The 21,650-nt window shown below is 39.9% G+C and overlaps 1 protein-coding gene across 4 annotated transcripts in view; it reads left to right on the top strand.

The window, feature by feature from the left end:
• The window catches only part of kcnip4 (Kv channel interacting protein 4), a 184,704-nt gene that overhangs the window by 150,529 nt on the left and 12,525 nt on the right, over positions 1-21,650 (top strand). For all 4 annotated transcript variants that reach the window (XM_034676439.1, XM_034676440.1, XM_034676441.1 and 1 more), the window contains one exon: positions 17,697-17,821. In XM_034676439.1, coding sequence (XP_034532330.1) covers positions 17,697-17,821 — 125 coding nt within the window. The remainder of the gene's footprint in view (positions 1-17,696; positions 17,822-21,650) is intronic.

Genomic DNA, 21,650 nt, shown 5'->3' with positions numbered 1-21,650 from the left:
GTTGTTGTCGATAGCCCCTGAAAACCTATGACCTGCTGAGGTCAAACATCTTCTCATTCTCTCAAGGCGGATTTATACTTCTGCGTCGCCCCTACGCAGCAGGGGCTGACGCGGACATGAGCCCCACATACTTGTGCGTCGATGTGTCTGTGTCGCGCAGCAATTCTCCTCTGAAACGCTTGAGGGCAGTGTGGTCTCTCTGATAGCCGGTCGCCTGCTTCCGGCCCTGCTACAATCTCTGTTTACTTTTCCACATCGATTCAGAGCGTGTTATGTTAATCTACAGCTGATACATGTTGCTGTTTATCATACAGACATGATTAAATGAAGAATAGAGAGGAGGAGATGAAATACATGGCCGATGTGTGGCCGATGTCCGGGATGTGCTGTGAATGCGGGAAAGACAAAGCCGCCGAGCGGACCAATCACGTAGGTCTGCGTAGGTACGCGGACCTACGGCGTAGGCTACGCCGTCGATTCGACGCAGAAGTATAAATCAGCCTTTAGTCCTTGCTTTCAGGGAGCACAACCATTGTCCAGAAGGCAGCCCCTTGAACAGGCCATGATTTGGATGACGTAAATCTCTGGTGATCCAGTCTGTCTTCTTTTTACAACACTTGATGCAGATGTTCTGCAGAGTGGGGAGGCTCTCGTTTGGTTAAGTCTAGGAAAAATGCAATGGGCATGTTCTATACTGGTAAATTTATGAAAGTAAAGTTATAAAGAGCCAAACTTTGACTTTTCATCTAACACTGAAACAAACCTGTTGGATTATCAAAATGTAAAATTCTGAATGACCTTTCTCCTGTTGTTTAGTAGCATTCAGTTCTGATCTCACAGTTCTGACGTGTCTGTCATCGATTGTCACATTAGGTTGGTGTAAAGCTGTCTCCACAGTGGGGAGTCACAGCAGTGTGGTGAGTCCAAAGCTTACAGAGTTAGTCATAGGCATCTATAAGTCTTCGTCTCTTGAACAGGTTTACCGCAGGCCACCAGTCAGCAATTTGAAACACTCTGAAAATTTTAAATGGGTGTTTCATTTTGTTAAGTGCAGAAGAGTGTGCACTTCCAGTAAGCACAGTCTTATTAATGGCTGTGTTATAGAATTTGCTGCATATTTATGGGATTGTTTCTTTGTTGAGTCACATATCCATCATCAAAGTTCAGTCAGCAGAATTGTTCAGCATATTTTTTATTATTTCAGACACTGGCATTTAAGATCCATCCAGTTGATTTGATTGGAAGTCTCCATTGGGGAAATAAATCTTATTGTTATATAACCAGGCAAAAATAGTTTACAGACTTCATATACTGAAACAAGACTCAGTAACGGGTAGTGAAATGTGATATATTTTCAAAGCAGCTCCTCCTGCAAACTGTAAACATCCATCCACTCACCAATCCATTAATGGAACAACAATCAACTGGTCAAATTACCCCTATGGTCATTTTCCATGATGCCTACTTAGAACGGTGACATGATTGACTTAACCTCTGCTTGAGCGTCCTAACATATGGGTCCCTGTGGTGTCTTTAGAGAGAGGAAGGGCACAGTGGAAGAGATTATTGAAAACAACAGGACTCTGGATGTCAATTTGAGTCAGAAAGGCAAGGACAAGTATCACTCGAGCAATCAATTTGAATGAAAACATCACAGATAACAAACAGTGAAAGAATGAGGATGACAGATACGTCCGAGCTGCTGCTGTGGATGATTGCAGAGCTTAAAGGCTCCCAATGGAGGATGCAGATTGTTCTCTTAAAGATGCATTTAATTAAATGACCTGTGTGCTATAGCTGTGCAGAGATGCAGTACACTGTACAGTGCCTCTAATGCGCCTGTTCTAAATATCCTCTGATGTTATTAAACCTGAATATAGTGAGTGTAACCCAGTGCTGTTTTCCTATGCGGATTGAGGGTCTTATTAAAGGAAAACGCTGCATACTCTGGAAATGTAACAAAAAAAAAAAAGAATTCTCTAGAGCTTTGAAGCTGCACATGTGGTGTTCATTTTGCAATCAAGGTTATACCACCGCTCATTCAGCATAATCACAACTTTAATTAGCAGACAAAATGAATAATCATGTCGCCACATGGATCCAGAGACAATATTTTCCATAATTAAGGCAAGGACATAGGTTTCTCATGCATAATGCAGGAGCTCCTTGCCTACAACTGCATTGAAAATTCCAGTTATATAGTCTCATCTAATATCCATAAATGAAAAAAAACAGTTTGAATGTTTTTTTGTCAAGTCTGCGTACTGTCTCTGCTTCTGATTGATCTCCTGTGTCTCATTTTATGCAAACTGGAATCATTTTTTATCCCGTCCTCTTTTAACCTATCTGATGAAAGTGAAGTGAGAGAAATAGCTGGCTCTTTCTGCAAACTTCATCACTTTAATGTAAAGAGAAGTGGGACACTGGGATGAAAAGTGCTGACTTGTATCTGTAGTGAACTTATCTCATTACCAGGACCTTCTGTAGGATATTGAAACTGCACTGAACTGAGCAATAATGCACAGAGTCATACAAAATATCACACATCATTAGGTGTGAAGCCAGCCAGTCTTTACACACAAAAAGTAGTGTTACCTTAAAAACACACAAAGATGTGCATGAAAAAGTTGAGGCACAAAAGAAACAAAGAAAGAATAACTTCAAATACAGGTAACTGCATTTGTTTTAGTGAAGCTAGCTTAAGTAGCAGACTGTTAATCATTCCGTCACATAGCTGGCTCCCACCTTGTAACGGTGATAGTGATTAAACGCCTCATTGTCTTAAAAGCAATAAAGCAAGTAAGTTAAAAGGTAATCAGGCCTCTAAGCCAATTCTGGTGCCAGTTTTGCTGAATTTCGTGCAGAATTGGCCCACAGTCTCAAACGGCAACAGATGCTGTATTGCCCCAGCTCGGAAGTCTTGTTTGTCTTTTGGCTAAGCTACAAATTTATATAGAAAATTAGATTCCAGCTAAAGAGGTTGTTTGGGAGCTTGAACTGTTTATGTGAATTACAAACAGTGAATATCTCGTCTGAATTAAACCCATAAATCCATTAATGCACTTTTGTGAATGCATCAGCGCGAGCTTCCTGTGGCCGAATGGAATCCAGATGACTCACTTGGATGTGATTCATAAACACAGACTCTCTCCTCGAAGAGTGCTTTGTGTTAAGACTCTGAAGCTAAACTGGATAAAATTTCCTCCTTTGTCCAACCTTGTAATACTCTAAATGATAGGAGTTAAAGGGTAGAAAAGCTCTCCTTCCAACACCGGAGCAAGGTTTTCTCTGAGACGATATTGAAACTCTTCCAGCTGACAAATGAGTGCAATTAAAAGCGTAGACTGCTCTTTCCCCTTGGTTCCAATAAATGCCTCTGCCCTCTGATGGTGTGTCATTACAGCCAGCATGAGCACATGCCCCCCTCTTATAAAGAACCTTGGCTTTAGTCCCCAGCACAGCAGTGGTCTCACTCGGTTCAGAACAGTGAAGAACAGCATTTAGTTTGAAGTCCATCTTATGGAAAAAAAAGTCTTCCTTTGTAGACCTATAGGCATTTATATTTCTCGCGACATTTTAAGAGTGATTACAACCATTTTTAAGTGTACAAGCCAAATACCAAGCCAACTGCGCTGTAGTTTGTACTGTTTTGGGCTTCTGTGTTGCTATAGCTAACCTATAGGGGATAATCAAGGCTTCTTTCCAATGGGCTGTTTCAACAGCTTCATTCCAAGTCTTCTTTAAGTCAGATTTATTGGGCAGTTAAGTGTCAAACTTACTCCCAAGGATGAGTACATTCAAATCTCTGTGGAAACATTTACAGTGCAAAAAAGTGTTTCTGTTTTCAGGCAGCTTGAACAAACAGTTTGTCTTTGTTGTCTCAATAGTTTACCCAATTGGCTGCAGTTTTGACACCGGCAACACAGTGACCCGGCCTCCCTGTGCCTTCTAAGTCAATCTCCATTTTTCCAGTCTGCTGTAAGGAACTGGCAGCTGTTTTATTAAATAACACCAGTGACACATCGCTCTCCTAGGCTACAATCTCTGGACTTATTCGTTTCTGCGCCCTCCAAATGGGAACAAATGGCAGACCTCCCTCATTGTCCACCGATGTGACTTATCTGATATCTCTCTGTACACAGTGGGGCCTGTCTTTTGAATTACTTTGCTTTTATTGACTTGGATCTGAAGATCCAACACTTGCAAAAATGCAGAATTGTTATCAGCAGATGTCCAGTGTTGGCAGCATTGCCATTCTGGATGTCGGCTATGATTTGTTGTGGAGCATTAGGAAATATTTATATTCATTACACCTCAGGAAAGGCAGAGTCAGCCTTTGCAAAGGAGCTAGACGCTACAAATCTTCTTGCCTCGGGTAGATGCATTTATTTTTTTACCACAGTTCACCTTTCCAGAGTTCACTCTTTTGATATTAATTGGCATATTTCTATGGGGATTATTCTTCCAAGTGAAAAATGTAGACAAACAGTGTAGTGTCACCAACTTTTGTAACATGTTTCAATGTAGGTCTCCACCTACCTCTTTTCACATGATATTGTGAATTTGTTTTAACTTTTACTAGCAATTAAAGTAGAATTCCTGAGGTACAAAATGCTGAAATAACAATATAGCTATGTCCCAAATGTCCCATTCAATTGAAGCTAATGACTCATACCACACTGATAAACAGCCTTTTCTTGCATCACACTATATGATTAATTCCCTTTTACTCTAATCTGTCCATTTAAAACCGATTTACGCCAATTTATTCACCTTATGTTTTAAAAGAGACAGAGATCACCTTTAAGCTGATGTGTCATTGACCGAGTGATAAATCCCCACAACACTTCCACCAATTTAGTATTCTGCTGGCAGCATCGTGAGCAGGTCAGACTGATAGCAGACTCACTTTTTTATCTTTGGGACTCATGCCAACATGAATAAAAATCCACCACTGGCCAGCCGTGCCAGACCCCGCTCGTCTGCCGTCCTTGTCCCCTGTCTTGCTGGGTTTAATTTCAGTTAATTGCCGGCTGCCAACTGTCTGTCACATTTGTCCCTGTTTCGGTGAAAACACAAGCAGCCTCGGGACTTTAACGCTGTGATGAGGTGTTAGGGTGAACCTGCTGTCCTCAAGCTAACCCTTTAAGTATTTTTCTTAAAAAATAAAAGTCTTCTACCCACTGGCTTTTGCTGATTGACATGGATTTAATTTGCCCAAAAGGCTTCTGCCTCTACATTTCTGTAATTGACCATATGACAATATGACCTTCTCTAAACGCTCTGTGTTTACACTGTTGCTAATACCGAGGTTGACCTTTACAAAGATGGGAGACTTTAAATTTGAAATCGATTGATGTATTGACCGGTCTGCAAACCACGTCAGCAGTCATTAGCTTTGACCGAAATATAATCTGATTACACAGTAAGTTTAGAACAGCCATCTGGTTGGTATAGATGTAGACTCTGTTTTAAAGGTTTAGTTTCTTATAATGATGGATTTTTTCTCTTTAGCTGGCAATGGATGGAGCTCATGATTGATCTTTTAAAAGACTCAGTGGTTCTCTCATTTTGACTTTGATACCATCTGTCTGGAGATCTACGGGAGACAGATTAAGGTATTAAGAGATTAACACCTGGGAACCACTGAGTTTAACACCTTCAGTGACATCCAATGTTAAATCAAATTCAGTCAAGTTATTGTGCACTGCAAACTTGTGCTTTAAATGTGAAAATTGTATAAAAAAGCCTCAAAATAACTTTTAGATATAGGTTAAAAAAGACAATTCTACAACATCCATTATGAAGTAAATGTTTTCAGTCAAGTTATCATACTGTCAGTGTCCACGTTGCTGGTCTTTAACATTTTATAACCAGTTAAATTAGGCCAAAAAATGATGGAACTTTAAGGTAGAGTCTGCAGCATTTTTCAAACCTTTTCTGAAGGAAGCCAAGGTTATATATTTATACAGGTAATAGCCTCGTGAGTAGTTGATGGCAAACTTTCCATGGATTTAAACATTCCTGTTTGGTCCTATTTCAGATTCATCTCCCAGGCAAATTCCCAGAATGCCCCACAACCATCATTTGCTCACCGTTGTATCAGTAAGATGGATATCAGAACAAAGCTTCTGCTGCCTGACATAACTCAGGGAAATGTGTTGCTGATGCTACATTGGAATCATTATGTAGGTTGACCCAGTATCATGATGAATTGAAATAATCATTGCCCGCGGTCAGATTCTCTGTCAAGTAGTTGATCACCTCTTAATTAGTAAGCAGTCTGAAGCACGGCCTTAGTGTCATATTAAGATGCTGGAAGATGGGAGGGCAGTGCTGGTGTCGATCACCAGATAAGATCACACACAGAGGGGGTTTGAAATGTCCCAGAAATGCCGACACCATGCCTAAAGCAGCGATAAAATCATAATGAAGCCCAAGAATTTCAGTATGAATTTCAAAATCTCTGTTATATCAAATGTGAAAGGTAGCCCAAGCCTTGAACTAACTTTCTGAATACATCTAACTTATGCTGCTTTTTTCTACCATGGCGATTATCCATACTTGTTTAATCACTATGCTTACATTTTTTGCCCTTAAATGGAAAGCTGTGGTCACAGTGCAGCTTTGTGAAGAACTCTGTACCTAAAGATTGGCTCTTGATTGTTCTTTGTTTTACTGCAGGGACTGAATACAGGCTATGTTAGGAGTGAGCTCAGTCAGGATAAGATCGGGTGTAAACTTTGTCAGGTCATTAAGTCATCATCAGCAGAAGGTGCTTATCAATGGGAAGCAACGTTTTGTTGATGAAATCACTTATACTCCCTTCATGAAACTGTTCTTGGTGAACCAAGCACTCACAGACTTTCTTGCAGCTTTAAAACATGCATTACATGTTACGTTACTAAGTGAACATATGCAATCAATGTGCTAAACAGCAATTTAACAGAAGTGGCTCAGTGTGATGAGTCACACTGAGTGTCAGCCTTTGTTATATGTGCTTTGGAGACATATCTGTATACTTGGAACAAAAGTGTGTGAAAGTGTGTCTGAATCAAAGATTTTCTTGTCCTTCTCTTTATTTAAAAGTTAAATATCAGACTCATAACTCCTTATCATGGCTTTCACTGTGTTTATGTCACTAAACTAACAACTATTCTGATAGTCAACTGGTCATTGATTATTGAAAGGATTAATCAGATGATCAGATAATAAATTACACAGTAACTTAATGGTTGTTATTTATCTTTCAACTCTTAAATTTGACATTGCTCTATTTAACACAAATATCGCCATATTGATATGTTTTGTTTAAATGTTGCTTCCTGGTCACTGTTTTACATTAGCCACTCTCAGAAAATATAGTAAAGATGCAAGAAATCTCACCCCACAGCAATTCAACTCCGGAAAAACAATGTTATTTCAGCCTTGTGTGAAACAAGGGGCGATGATTTTAATGACTAAGTGTTGAGCATTACATTTATTGGCAACAAATCTTATTAGCGATTTGTCAACTAATTGTTGCCCCCCTGCTTTTGTCTACATAATACTGATTAGCAAATGTTATCATGCTTTTCGAGACTATTAAATAAAAACATTATTCCGCTATATTGTCTACAGTATAATTAGCATTACTGTATGTACCTGACCTGATAAGAAAAGTTTATATTTCCTTGAAATACATCTGAAAAGGTGGGATCGACAGCACCTCTTACCTTCAAACCAAGCGGCAACCTCCGGTCTAAAAATATGAGTCCAATGCGGAAGTGCTAAAAACAGCAGTTCATCAAGGATCCACTTGAGGCTGGCTCCGGAAGTACCGGAAACCACATAAACACCAATTCAAAGAAGCCTATCTTTGCAAGCAGAAATAATCATGTTTACAGCCTGGAACAAAAGACGAGTGTATTCTGGATAGCTAATTTATCAACTGGCTCACACTGTAGCCTTTCTAACGCAGCAATATCGAAGATATTGAGATTACGAGTCTTCCAATGAGAGGCAAAGCTGACTTGATTGACCGGCAGGAACACTGTAGCTGTCGGCTAGGAGGCTCAAAGCCCGCCTCTTTACGTCACAATCGCTCGACAGCAGCAATATGGCTCCCGCCAACGATTGGCCTCAAAACAGAGCTTCAGAAACAGATGGGTGATGTCACAGATACTACATCCATATTTTATACAGTCTATGCTTCAAACTGAGTGTCCCCTTCATGACAGATTCTAGCGCTGTCACTCACAACTACAGCACCAGGGAGATAAAAGATGGAGAGACATAGTGATGGCCTGGAAGAAAGTGGCTCAAATGAGGCCAAGTCACACCCCTTTGGTAGATTACTAGATTACTAGAACTAGATTTTTCCAAAAATTCCTCTTGAAAAGGGCAATCGTCTTACAGTTATATTCGAACCAATATTGTATTCAGAGCAAGTTGGCAAGCTTATGTTAGCATTTAACTCAGAGCACTTCTGTGCCCGAGTATAATCTTGCAGAGCAGCTGGCATGGCTGTGGACCATAAGCCCTTTATGATTAACGAAATTAGCTTTGTGCATCTGTGAGTGTATTGGTATTTACTTCAAAAATGGAGAGTGACTGATGAAGTCACTATTTTCAAAACCAAAGAATACACTTTGCTCTTGCTTTTTCATTATTTAAAATGTCTGTTCATTAACTAAGTGGAAACAGGCTTTTCTTTTCAAACCATTAAGTGAAACCAAAAGAGGTCATGGAGACTCAGTCAATGAGATCAAGTCAGCCATCATGTGTAACACGGAGCCACTGTCACAGAGTGGTCAAAGATCTCCAGACCATTGCTACAGCTGTGAGGCCTTGCATGCTGCTGCCTGTAACACTATCATGTAAACTGTCAGAGGATAAGTTGTGCTCTCTGGAAGCTGTGGCCTACTTTAGTGAGCCCCGCCTTTGTTGGCGCCACAGTGCTGAATTAACAGCAGAGATGGAGCTAAACTGGATAGGTTAAGACCTCAGATCAGACACAGAAACACAAAAACAGAGGCTCTAGAGAAAAGATACACAACATTGGAAGTGAGGTTGAAAAAGCTAAGTAAGAGAGGGAAAGTGAAAAACTAAAATGCAGTGCTGATTGATGCTATCACTGTCTGAAATGAAGAACTTTCCCAGCTAATTTCACACAGATTAAACCATATATTCCTCAATCATAGATCCATGTAATAACTTTAATTTCAATCCCATGCTAAGTAATGGCCTTTTGCTCTTATTCTATTAAATCATCAGTCCCACGTGGCCCCTCAGGGCATTATTTGCCTCTGCTTTGCGCTTACTGTACGTACATCCTTGTATTTTAACAAAGCAGCAGCAAGCTCAGCAGTGGTGTTCATCAAACTGCTTCTCTATTGAAAAAGAGAAGCCAACCGTGGTCAGCTGAAGCCATTTTGGTTTGATCATGTTTTAAATGTGAGATATATACATCAGCCATTTGTTCTGGCTTAATGGATTTGATTGATTTTAGGTGGTGTGGTTTTGCCCTCAGGCTTAATTTTGGCTTTGCAAAATCGACTCCTAGGTCACAAACCTTGAGGGAGTGTATCATTTTCTCCTGGGTTCATCAATCTTGACTGATGGGAGGGTTTCAAGTTTTTTTTTCACCCTGAGTTGCATTTTTGTTGGCTCATGGAAGAAAAGATGCTTGAGTCAACCATTATGGCTGTAGTCTTCAAAACAGGTCACATTCTTCTTATTTGGAAATATATTTGGGAGCACTGTTCTTTGTTTATTTGCCACACAGGCACTTTCAATTTCATTTTCTTGTATAACTGCAGGCTAGAATGGCTGAGGCAGCTTTGTTACTCCGAGCATCTGATGAATTACATTTCTGATGAGCTGTGCATTCAGCTACAAGCTGCCATTGCAGCAGCAGTCACTCAACAGCATGCTAGCATCTGTTTTTTTCTTTCAAGGAAGGCAAAAGTGTGGCATGACGCTATGTGTGTGCACGTAATGATTGAATCAGTCTTTGTTACCTGATGAATTTCTTCAGGACAACATCACCCAGTTCTGTTTTGTTTTTTATACCACCAAAATGGTAACCTTTGACCTTTGTAGATAATAGCACTTGAGCAAGCACAGCACAAGCAGCACACATTATCACACACACTCTCAACCGTCAGATCCATTTTGTCAATACAGTAAAAGGGCAAACATTAATCAGACAGCCATGACTGCATGCTCTTTTCCTGCCCGATTAAAAGCTGTGTCACTCACACTCTGCTGTGTTTCCACTTTAGAGATCAGTTTTTATTTCCCATGGCTTTTTACTAACATCCATGCTTTCGATTCCATTTGTTATAGCACTGATTTTGCACTTTAAAATACTTCAGCCCAACACATTGTCCTTGAGCTACTTGCTAGGAAAGATGCCTCTGTGTCAAACAGTGATGCATCCATTTGAAGCCAGCTTGCTGTCAAGACTGATATCACCTAGTAGTAGCAGCAACATCTGTCTTTTTCATCCTCACTGAGGGCACTCAGACGTCTCCTCTCCACTCAGGTAGGAAGGTGTGTGTCAGGCGAGTAATAAGAACAGATGAGAGCTAAACATTGTGTCTTCATCCTCCAATTCCCAAAGTTATTGTGTAATTTAAGAAGGCTTTAAGAATCAGCACTAAGCTGACTGTGAGCTGTAACAGATTTGAGAGTGTCCTCTACTGATTGAGAACTTTGTTATGCCTCTTTAAGTTATTGTGTGTATTTTGCTAAATCGTAGCCAAGAGCTGTTACCATCTGCTCTATAAATACGCTGTGTTTACTTTGCACGTTATAAGGGCAGAAGGGCTCAAACTTGCAGCATCTCAAGAGTAGTGAGAAAGAGTTTGGCAAGTGTGAAGCTACAAATTGAAAATCTGGCTGGAGGACAGTTTATTTCTTCCAAATACTCCCTCTACCTCAGCCCTTCTTCATCTGAGCATTTTCTGAAAATATTTAACATGATAAATACAATATGATACAAATAATGAAGGTATGAGTAATAGAAAGAGGAAGTGAGAACATCAAAATAGGTTTTCCTACATATTATGTTATTATTATTGTCCATTGTGAGGTAGACCTTTGAGTTTTTGGGGATATATCCCAACATCTGTTAGACTGGTTGTCATGAAACGCGGAACTGGCCCTAACCGTCTTGGTGCCCTTGGCAAGTTTCGAATGGTGCCCCTTGTATTATAACCAACTCCACCAACAATCACATCACATATAAACTTAAAGAAAACTGACATACAGCTACTGATATACTGGTTTCCTTATTTTAAAATAAAATTACTTCTTAAAGAACGTTAATAAAATGGTAATAACAGAAAAAATGATATTAAATATATATTTTATTTAATCCTAGCCTATATTTTCAATCTAATTAAGCTAACAGCTAACAGTGTAAATCATGAACACTTATAACCTTCAAAAACTGCTCCGCAAACCAATTTTAAAAAAATCAAAAGTGAATCACACAATTTTAAATGTATACTGGCATCACTCTGCAATTTGACCCCAAATTATATGAATTAAAACAATATTATTTTTCCTGTTGGCTTCAAATTTTCTTCCTCACTCATTAAGGGTGCAAGTGGCGCCCCCTTTGGAAAGACGGCACCCCTAGCATTTGCCTAGTCTGCCTATGCCACGGGCTGGCCCTGATGAAACATAGTACAGCCACTCAGGGTGTCCACAGGGTGACTTTGGTTAACTCAGATGTTCGCTGTAGTGCTACCTAAAGGTTTACAATTATGGTTCCTTTTGGCTATAATTACATTTTAAATATGCTGACATATTTTGTCCCCAACAGGATGAACCATCATATTGTTTACCCCTGAACTTTCATCTGGTGTCATCGTATGATGTGTCTTTTTTTCTCTCTCTTTTGGTTCATCATCAAAAACCTGTAAAACTACAAACAATCCCATCAGTCTCAGCTATACTTTGTCTGAAGGGCACATCACCCTTCATGCTAACTAGCTGCTGACAATCAGTATATTAGCATTATCATTCTGAGCCATTGACTGTATCTTAAGAAGGACAACACGGCCTCCTTCTATTGAACAAAAATGAAGCCAAAATACCTCCCACAACGAGGGTGTCAATCATTGCATTATACCCTTTTTATAGCATCAAATAGCTATTCAAAACACAATTTTACCAGAATATGAACAATTTTACATAAATCAGCATGATAAGAGTCAACTGTAACAACATAAATTATATATACAGTATGTTTTATTCAATCTGACATTTATTCAAATTTTGAAGTGTTTGAAGACGTTCCATATGTTAGCGTGGCAGGCTTTATGGCCTTTTCTGCAGCCTATCAGTAGCAATCTCCAAAAGTTTTGGCTTTACTTTTTGGGAGCCTGCGTTTGAGCATGTTGGAATTGTGATCTTAGCATGTAGAATTTTAATTGCATAAGTAGGCGCCTTGCTCACTATTGATCATAGTTTTCTATACATGGATGTAGTTACAGTGTTTTTGGAGGAGTTTTTTAATCTTGGATTTTATCATCCACTTTTTTCTGCCTAAATACATGTCTTGATAATCTGACAACTTTATTTTAAATGGACTTCAGGCAGACATCAGGAAAAAAAAGTGCAAAAGTAAAAGTTCACACTAAACAGTTCTAACACTGATTCGTCATGAGTGTGAGAATGACCCTAATTTCAACTGGCTTTACTTCCAACAAGCATTTTTCTGTTTTCTCTTGCCCTCCAGTTTTACAATGAGTCATTCTTATTCTTACAATCTGTTTTTCACTGGACAGCTCAGATATTTCATGGACACTTTTCAGATTTATAATGCAATTTCTCACAGCCTTTATACAATGATGTAACTGTTAGTGCTCTGTCCCTTTATAGCCTGGGTTTATAGAGTCCCCTTACTACTCCCATCGGCCATCCTGACGCTGGGTTGTCTCGCCATAAATATGCTATGAGCTCTACCTCAGCTATTACTTTTACTTGCCATCACAGCCTTGAAATTAATTGAGGGTTGACGTGATTGACAAATGGTTTGCAGCACTGGAGAGCACAAAGCTGCTATCAATCCTCAGGCTCAGTTTTTTAGAATAGCACAGAGCGGGAGGGGAAACAGGCTTGTGCACACTTCTTACTTTGAGAATCACAGAGGTGCTGCATATGGTTTTTACATTTCTGTCCATGTTGCGGTCATGTACCCAGACCTTTGAAAGCCAAGACTAGTTTACCGGTAACAATCTTCTTTTGTTACACTGACAGTAAGAAAATACACTTAAGTCAAAGAGCACGCTTGACTGTGTGTGAAAGGAATTGACACCTGATTAGGAAAAAAATGACACCCCCACGTGAGGTCACAGGCTCCATAACATGATTACAGCTAGTCTTTAACACAGATGGCCTACTGTGTGCTAAGAGACTCATAAATAAATAATGTCACCCAGTGAACTAGTTATTCAGGACATACAATGTTGCTGTATTAAGCCAACCTTGAACTAGAACTTTGTTGCTGTAGATTTACACTACCAGTCAAAGTTTGGACACACCTTCTCATTCAATGTTTTTTGTTTATTTTAGTTATGTTCGACATTGTAGATTAATACTGAAGACCTCAAAACTATGAAATAATATGGTTGGCCATAACATGGATTACAACAGTAGTCAAATAGGGCTATCCATTGTGGACTAACCCTACCTCTGAACAACACAACTGATGGTCTCAAACACATTAAGAAGGCAAGTAATTCCACAAATAAACTCTTTCCAGGGCTCATGTTAATTAGAAACCATTCCTAGAGACCTCATGAGGCTGATTGAGAGAATACCAAGAGTGCGCAAAGCTGTAATCAAGGCCAAAGGGGGCTACTTTAAAAAATCACCACGCTTCTACCAATCTTTAACCACTTTTTTGTTAATTAAATAATTTCATATGTGTTCTTTCATAGTTTGATGTCTTCAGTATTAATCTACAATGTTGAAAATAATTTAAATAAATAAAAAACATTGAATAAGAAGGTGTTTCCAAACTTTTGACTGGTAGTGTACATGTAGATAACACAGAAAAGCCACTGTTTCCTCTTGACATCATGATACTGAACTGGCTATGACTTCAAAACCAACTTCAAATATGTTCAGTTTGTTAGCACGCTAATGATTGTAATGCTGTCCCTATGTGCTGTGTTACAGAGCCTCTAGCAAATTTCAGAAGCGATGCTATACAGTATTCAAATATCTGCTCATTGACGGTCTTTAAGGATGGATGACGTGTCTCTGCCTCCTCCCTTTGAACAAAAGTGATGCCAAAAAATAAAATGTGTGCTGACATTTATGTATTGAGAGCCAGAGTCTGCAAGGCACAGCTGGTGGAGCAGCAGTAATGACATTACGCCCCCTCTGCCAACCGAAAAATTGGTTAACATTTAAGCCTTTAGCAATTAGTGGCAAAGGTCACTAAGGTTGGCACAGTCCACAGCCGTGTAACAGCTTCTGTTTGTTTGTAGCTCAACTTTCTTTAACTGACACTCACAGTAAAAGAAAGTTCAATATCTCTTAACTTTTCAATAACTTGTTAGTGTTACTTACATTCCCTCTCGCCATTCCATTCCTACTCTGCTAAGCCAATGCAGAAGTACTAAAGGGGCTGCACATTTCCACAGAGCAGTCAATCATGCCTGAATAGCCTGTTTTCAGCATCAAAAATTATAAAAACCAGAACTTCGTAGAAAAATAAATTTTGGAAATAAATCAGCATGACAACAACTCACTACAATGACAAAATCTGTGTTTGAAAAAAAAAAGATATATGTTTTAATTTTATAATGTGAAGCATGTCCTGTGTTAACTTGGAGGAGGCGGGCTTTATGACCTGTAGTGCAGCTAGTCAGTAGTGAGCTCCCAAAATTTTGGCTTCACTTTTGGGGAGCTGTTATGTCATTCATCTTTTTATACAGTCTACGCATAGCATAAACACAAACTATGAAATCAAGCCACTGTAGCCTACTGCAGATACACCATATACCATCTGTCACTATCTGCTCATTCCAACCTAGTTAAATGTGTTTGTTAAGGTTACGTATGTACGCCTCCCAATTCTTTCAGCACAATAAATTGACATCACTATATGACCATTCACATTAAACATGTTGCAAAAGGAGTGCCAGTTTAGCCTGGTGGTTAAGTCTGTGTTTTTTAAGTCTGCCTACTTCAGGGGGTAATGTCTTGCTGCCTCTTTAAAATAACACTGTGCAAAATATTGTGTTGTTGTCCTGAAGAACCAGCAGTAATTCAGCCTTGTGTATCTATTAACTTATAACCCTCGCCTCCTGCATGCCCAGTTTCGTTGAATGCACTGAGGCTGTGAGTTTCCCGGGTGACCATACAACCTAACGCTTTATTTCCCAGGTTACCCTCAGATTGTCCACAAGCGTGGGGTGAGGGCTCGACTCATGAGGCTTTTTCCATGCTCCACAGCCAAAAAGGCAACTTCCAGTAATCAAAGCAAGTGGTTATTTGCTGGCTTTTCTCTCTCTCTCTGTGTCTCTCTCTTTCTCTCTGAAGGTTTTGTTGTCGTTGTTGTTGTTGTCAAAGATGCTTTTCCTGTCTGTAACCCAGAGCGGGTTACAAAAATATAAGACTTGCACAAGATTGCTTTTGCTGAAGTTCATCTACAAGAGTCATTTTTGGGGAAATAGTTATTGACTGTTGGGTTTTACAGCTGAAGAAGCACAAAACGCTTACTGAATGAGTGATTTGGGTGGATATTGAAATGCACATTGAAGTGCCCAGTCATTTTCCTCTGAACCCTGTTTGCTGCTGAAATGTTTCATATTTTCCATGTTAATTCATGTACAATTGTAACAAGACAGTTGCAATGTCTAGAACTTTTTCATATAATTAAGAGGTAAATGCAAATTGGATGAACATGAATCCAACACAACTTCAAAACCAATTGAACAATGAGAATAAGATCAAACAGCCTATATTACATCATGTACCATCACCCGTGTATACAAAGCACTAGCTGTAGTAGCTGCAGGTTAATTGTGCTCCATCAGAATACATGGCCTTTTGTCTGCCCAGGCGACAATAACACCCTTAGAGCTAATGAGCCATTTAGACACCGTGTCACACTTCAGGTATGTGGGAGGCCCTGCGCCAATAAGACAAGCCAAATGCTGTGCTAAGAGGACGGTACGGTCAGTGACAAGGCCCAGACAGCATCTGCCAACGTTACAGGCCCATTAAAAAGTTTCACAGGGTTCAGTTGCCCTCCTTCATGAAGGGGCTCTCTGCAATGAGGACTTTGTTCTTGAGTCACAAGAGCTCTAATTACCTCTGCTGTCTTATTAGTGTAGAGGAGGAGGCGACAGGTTTTCTTTGGTTCTCGTGAAGTAACATTTAAAAATTAAATGATTTGGTAAAAGACTAAGAAACAGGACCTCAAGGGGATTTATGTTTTAATCTATTAATTATTCCTATTGAGATACAAAATCTCCTGCTCATAAAATTACGCAGTATCAAGTGACTGTAGCTTACACTAAGGCTGGGAATAAAAGCATTATGAGCACTGTTACCAGAGACAGGAGCTCCTTTCACATCAATTAACCCCTTTTATTTTCTAGAAAATCTTCATATTGCCTTACACAGTAGGAAATAATGTGCACATCCATATCAACAGGTGCATAGGAGAGGAATGAGTCAGTTAGATATTCTCACAGACAGACTTTGCCACAACAATCTATCTGACGTATCACCAAACTGGAACAAATCAAGCTCTAGATGCAGAGCTTTTTACGGTGAAAGCGGCAAAAACGGCAAACATCAAATATTAAACAGATGCCCCCCGCTTGTGTCTTTGTCACTAACGCACACCGGGGGTTGAAAATCATCAATGAAAAGGAGGCTGGTTCACACACTACTCCTGCTGCAGGTAGAGACCAAGCTAACACTGCGCCCCTCAAATAATAACTCAGCCTGTCACAGGAATGCATTACTTTTTTTATAAAGATTAGATGCACAGCGGGAAAATATGAGTTGTTAATGTCCGATGGTCCCTAAAGTTTTCATCTTAGTTTGTATAATCAGTGATGCACTTTAGCTCATCATAGTCTTGTTTTCATCTTGAAAAAACGAGTTGTTGATGAACATTTATCGTATCATTGTGCTGTGATGTGTGTATGTGAGCACACGTGTTTGTGTGTCTGTGTGCACATCGGGGCGGAACTCTGCCATGAGATACAGAGAGCAGATGAGCATAATGACATCCTGTCATGTAAATAAGATAAATAACATAAGGATATTTAGTCTGTTTAATGAAAGAACAAGTTTAAGACCTGATCTATAAGAGAGGTAACCCTGAATTACTTCTGCTGTGATCTGCCGCTATATAGAAAATAAAATTAACTGAACTTCCAAGGGGGACGGGTGCCGCTGTATAATGGTGGGGGAAACACTGGAATATTTTTTTACAAAATATGCAGTTTGAACTGTTAAGATACAAATAATTGAGATTATTTCCTTGTATTGTATATATTTTATATATATTTTTTTAATTAACGTGTTAAAAATAAAGACATCAAATAAAAAAGAAATCCCAAATATATTGCTGATAGTCTTTTAGATTTAATGGCACATCTTAAATTTTCACTTCCAAAGGCTCTCTCCAACATCTGTTCAAATCTCATCTCTTCCCTCCTCCTCTACAGACAGCGTTGAAGATGAGCTTGAACTCTCTGCAGTCCGCCATCGCCCTGAGGGCCTGGAGAGCCTCGAAGCGCAGACCCGATTCTCCCGCAAAGAGCTACAGATCCTCTACCGCGGCTTCAAGAATGTAAGTGAGGAGGCCACCATGCATAATGTACGGCACAGTGGGCTTTGTTCTCTGCTGGACATCCCTTCCTAGACTCACATTTCATTTGATTTATTCTCTTTTATCACCTTCTGTAATAGGAAAGGGTGGTACAGTATCTATAGCTTCACTTTAGTCTGATCACATCGCTGTGTCACATTTATTCTGCTTTCATAATCATAAATGAAAATCAAGCTTTGGTATTAAACGCTGTTTTGCTGAATCATCTACATTGGCACGTATGGTTATCATGTCCAAGTGTGCTTACCTCAGAAAATTGAGATTTTATTCCTTATTCACTGTGCCAAAGATAATTAGGTCATATCTGGAACTCATTGTGGAGGATAACTGATGAGCAATCAGGTCAAAGTCCTCCAGAGCAGCTCATCGAAACCTCATTGTCACCTCTGGTGTGAGGCGTAATGAGATGACCCAGAATCAACTCAACCCAAATTGTCTGGCAGTGAAAGAGAGCAGGATAGCGAGAGTCCTGTGATGGTAGAAGTCCCATGAGGCTTTAGTTTCCTGTTGAGCCCGCACTATGCTCCTGCAAAGTCCCTACAAAGCCTGCCCATTAGTCCGCTTCCACTTGAGACAGAGGAAGAGGTAAGAAGTGCACTAATGAGGCTTTTAATTTGTGCCACACACTCTGCCTGACTTCCTCTGAGGGAGAGAAGACTGCATATGTTTATAGACACCCCCTCAATATTTTTTTGTTTTCACTCCAGAGATTTTGCGTTTTATCTTATGCCGCGTTCGAGGGATGGCATTGCCAATTACTTCCCCACTGGAAGCCTGAAATGTCCTATTAACTGTTGGATGGATTAACATTACATTATAATGGACTAGATGATGCGTCTTATTGATTTTAGTCCACCCTGAGTCCTTTTGAATAAGCATCCGCAGTCAGTCAGAGTTTCACTTATCTAGAAAATATGAAGAAGCATTGACAAAATATTTGTCTCCCCAGGTAATGCTAACCTAAGTGTCCCCTCAAGTCACTGCTGGCGTCAAAAAAAACTGTTGGATAGTTGGCCATGAAATTTGGTACATGGATTCTACTTCCCCATTTCTGTAATATATAAAACTTTTGTGGATGCCCCTGTTTTTGTCTAGAGCCAGATATCTGCAAAACTAAACTATCAACTCAACCTAAGCTGTACCTTGTGTTTGTGATTACAGGCAGGCTCTTAAACAGTCAACTTAGATAACAAACACTGTGAAGATCACACCTCGGGTGAGCAAGTGTGAGCATGTCCCCATGCTGACGTAAGCATGTGGTTTAGCCTCACAAAGCACATACACTCAGCTCTTAGGCTCACACTACAGGATCTATTTACTGGGCCTATCTGTGCCTACTCCACCCTTCCTGAAGGAAATATGATATGGGACCTTTGCTACCATGTTTAGCCTTTATCATCTTTTGATTTGAGGCGTTTTCTGATCTATTCTTAAACCTTGTTGGATGGTATGCTGACACATCTGAGACAATATATTCCATATGTGGAATTTATCTGGATTTAAACACCATTACTCTTCTAATACATCTTTTGGACAAACGCAAGCCGGGTTGTATTGTCAGGCTGGTGCTCGCTCTGGTTCGGAGCTGGATGAACTCGTTTGTTTTTCTGCACGCTGCAGCCCATAGAAGAGGCATGTCATGACGTCAGATTTACGTGACCGCTTTTCCCAACAGTGCTAGTGTGAACTTTCCCTCACAACAGCAACGATGGCGGACAATGGCAGCTTTTCTCCTCAGCCGATCAATGCTTTGCCTTGGAATCCATTAGTCTTCAAATTTTTTCACTACAGGAAAATGGCGGAAATACTTTGGTTCGTGTTTTTGATTACCGTAACCCCGCCCCCCGCCCTTGACGTAAGCAGTTTGCGGTTCTAGAACAGCAAAGAGTTGGAACCGCTCTGGAACCAGTTTTCCTGGAAAAAACGGTTCTCAATTGAGCGCTGGCTCCGAACCGGTCCTGAAACTGCCTCGGTTGAAAAGGGGTATAAGTGAACCACAACTGCCAATCAGGGACGCAACTTTACATGTTGACATAGGAGCTAACAGAGTCTCTAAAGCCAGCCAACATGTTCGCCCGTAAGACTGAAGTCCGCTAGCATTCTATTTCCAGACATGAAAAAATCTCTCCTGTGGCTTTCATAAAGCTCCTGTAACAAACATTGTCGACTTCTGTTGATTTTGGCGCCCCCTGTGGACATCTGATGACTTAACTTATCTTGTCTTGTGGATGTATAAATAGGCAATGATACCACTCACCATGAATCTTTTGCTCAGTAAAACAGGTTATTTTGAAAGTGTGTTTTGTCTGACACCTTCCCTGCGGCAGCATTAACAAGCATTAAAAACAACTCAATTAAAGTGAATCATCTCGCTGATGATCTCTTGTACTTTCATAGCTCATATAAAAGCATCTGTGCTCATTTCAGTCTGTTTCATGGCTAGCTAATGACTCCTCACAGGATCTTTAAGAACTGGCAGTCTCTGTTGAAATTGCCTCAACCATTTTCTCATTGTTTGGCCTTTATACATGTTTTTGCCCCTGTAAATTACATGAGGTCATGCATCTCGTAGTCCTCATGCACAGTTAAAGTGTGAGGTTAGGTGATTTTGTGCGGAGGACAACCATCTGTTCATTTTTATTTTCAAAGCTACCTCACTCTGCTGCGTCATTGGACAAATGTGGCAGAAATCCAAACTGCGCAAAAAGAAACAGTCCTGACACTTCACAGCCTTCACATTACAGCTTCTAAATAGCTTTGTCCATCACCGAGTCCTTACTTCCAGGGTCAAATAACTCATCTCTGTCTCACCCCAACCTGGTGACATTGGTAGGATAAAGTCAGGCTTTTAAGGCCAGCCAGACTAATAGAAACTGGCATGGTTCCCAAGATGTGAAATTTGGCCCTTTGTCCTTGTCGTCCAGGGTTTCAAAGCAAATCAAATACCTCCTAATACAGCCGAAGAAGGTCATTTATCTTGACAGCAAACTTGTCATTCACAATGAGAAGGTGCTCAAACACAGCCAGCAAAAATGTTCAGCAGATATAAAAACAAAGCCTCCGATTCTGGGATTTGCTCTTCAAAGAAATGAGAGGATTCATTTTTTCATAAGTCCCTTGACCCAAGACAACAAAAAATAACACAATATTGTCCTCACGTCTGCTTAAGTCTGCCGGGCTTTCACAGTTCACAGAGCAGGGCATTGCTTCAGGCGTAAGATTAAGATCTCACAGTTTGTATTCTATCAAAGATGATGCCTCTGTTCATGGGTTTATTATATTCCCCACAATGCTTATTGCTGTTTCGCTTCACTGGCCTAGAAAAGAAATTTCAAAGATTGTATTTATGTTATCATGGGCGGGCAAAGTTTAAAAGCATTTTCAATGAATATCAATGCATTTTTGACCACTCATGCTGACTGTGATGATGACACCTAGTGATACTAGATTAGTCACTAAAATTGCTGTTTTCATTTTATTGTAGTTTTGATTGAGAAGACAGGCAGATGCACAAATCGAACGCTCTTCCAACAAAAGAGAGCTAAGATGCAGGAAATGGACTTCTACAAATGCAACTTTAACATAGATTTGCATTTCAATAAGTGGGGGATGGGTTAGAAATGACAGAATCGCTTCAAGGAACAAAAAGGAAATTGAAATCTTCTCATTTTAATTCAATAACAACCATGTTTCCAGAGACGCAAAGCTAGATTGCTTAAATTCTCTAATGTTATGTCTCTAATGAGGAAATTAATTCATTGTTCAGTGCTTCCTGGTGCAGAGAAAATGT

The sequence above is a fragment of the Notolabrus celidotus genome, chromosome 23, assembly GCF_009762535.1.
Source record: "Notolabrus celidotus isolate fNotCel1 chromosome 23, fNotCel1.pri, whole genome shotgun sequence".
Taxonomy (NCBI): Eukaryota; Metazoa; Chordata; class Actinopteri; order Labriformes; family Labridae; genus Notolabrus; species Notolabrus celidotus.
Note: the sequence above shows the minus strand (reverse complement) of the source record. Positions and strands in the feature narration are given on the sequence as shown.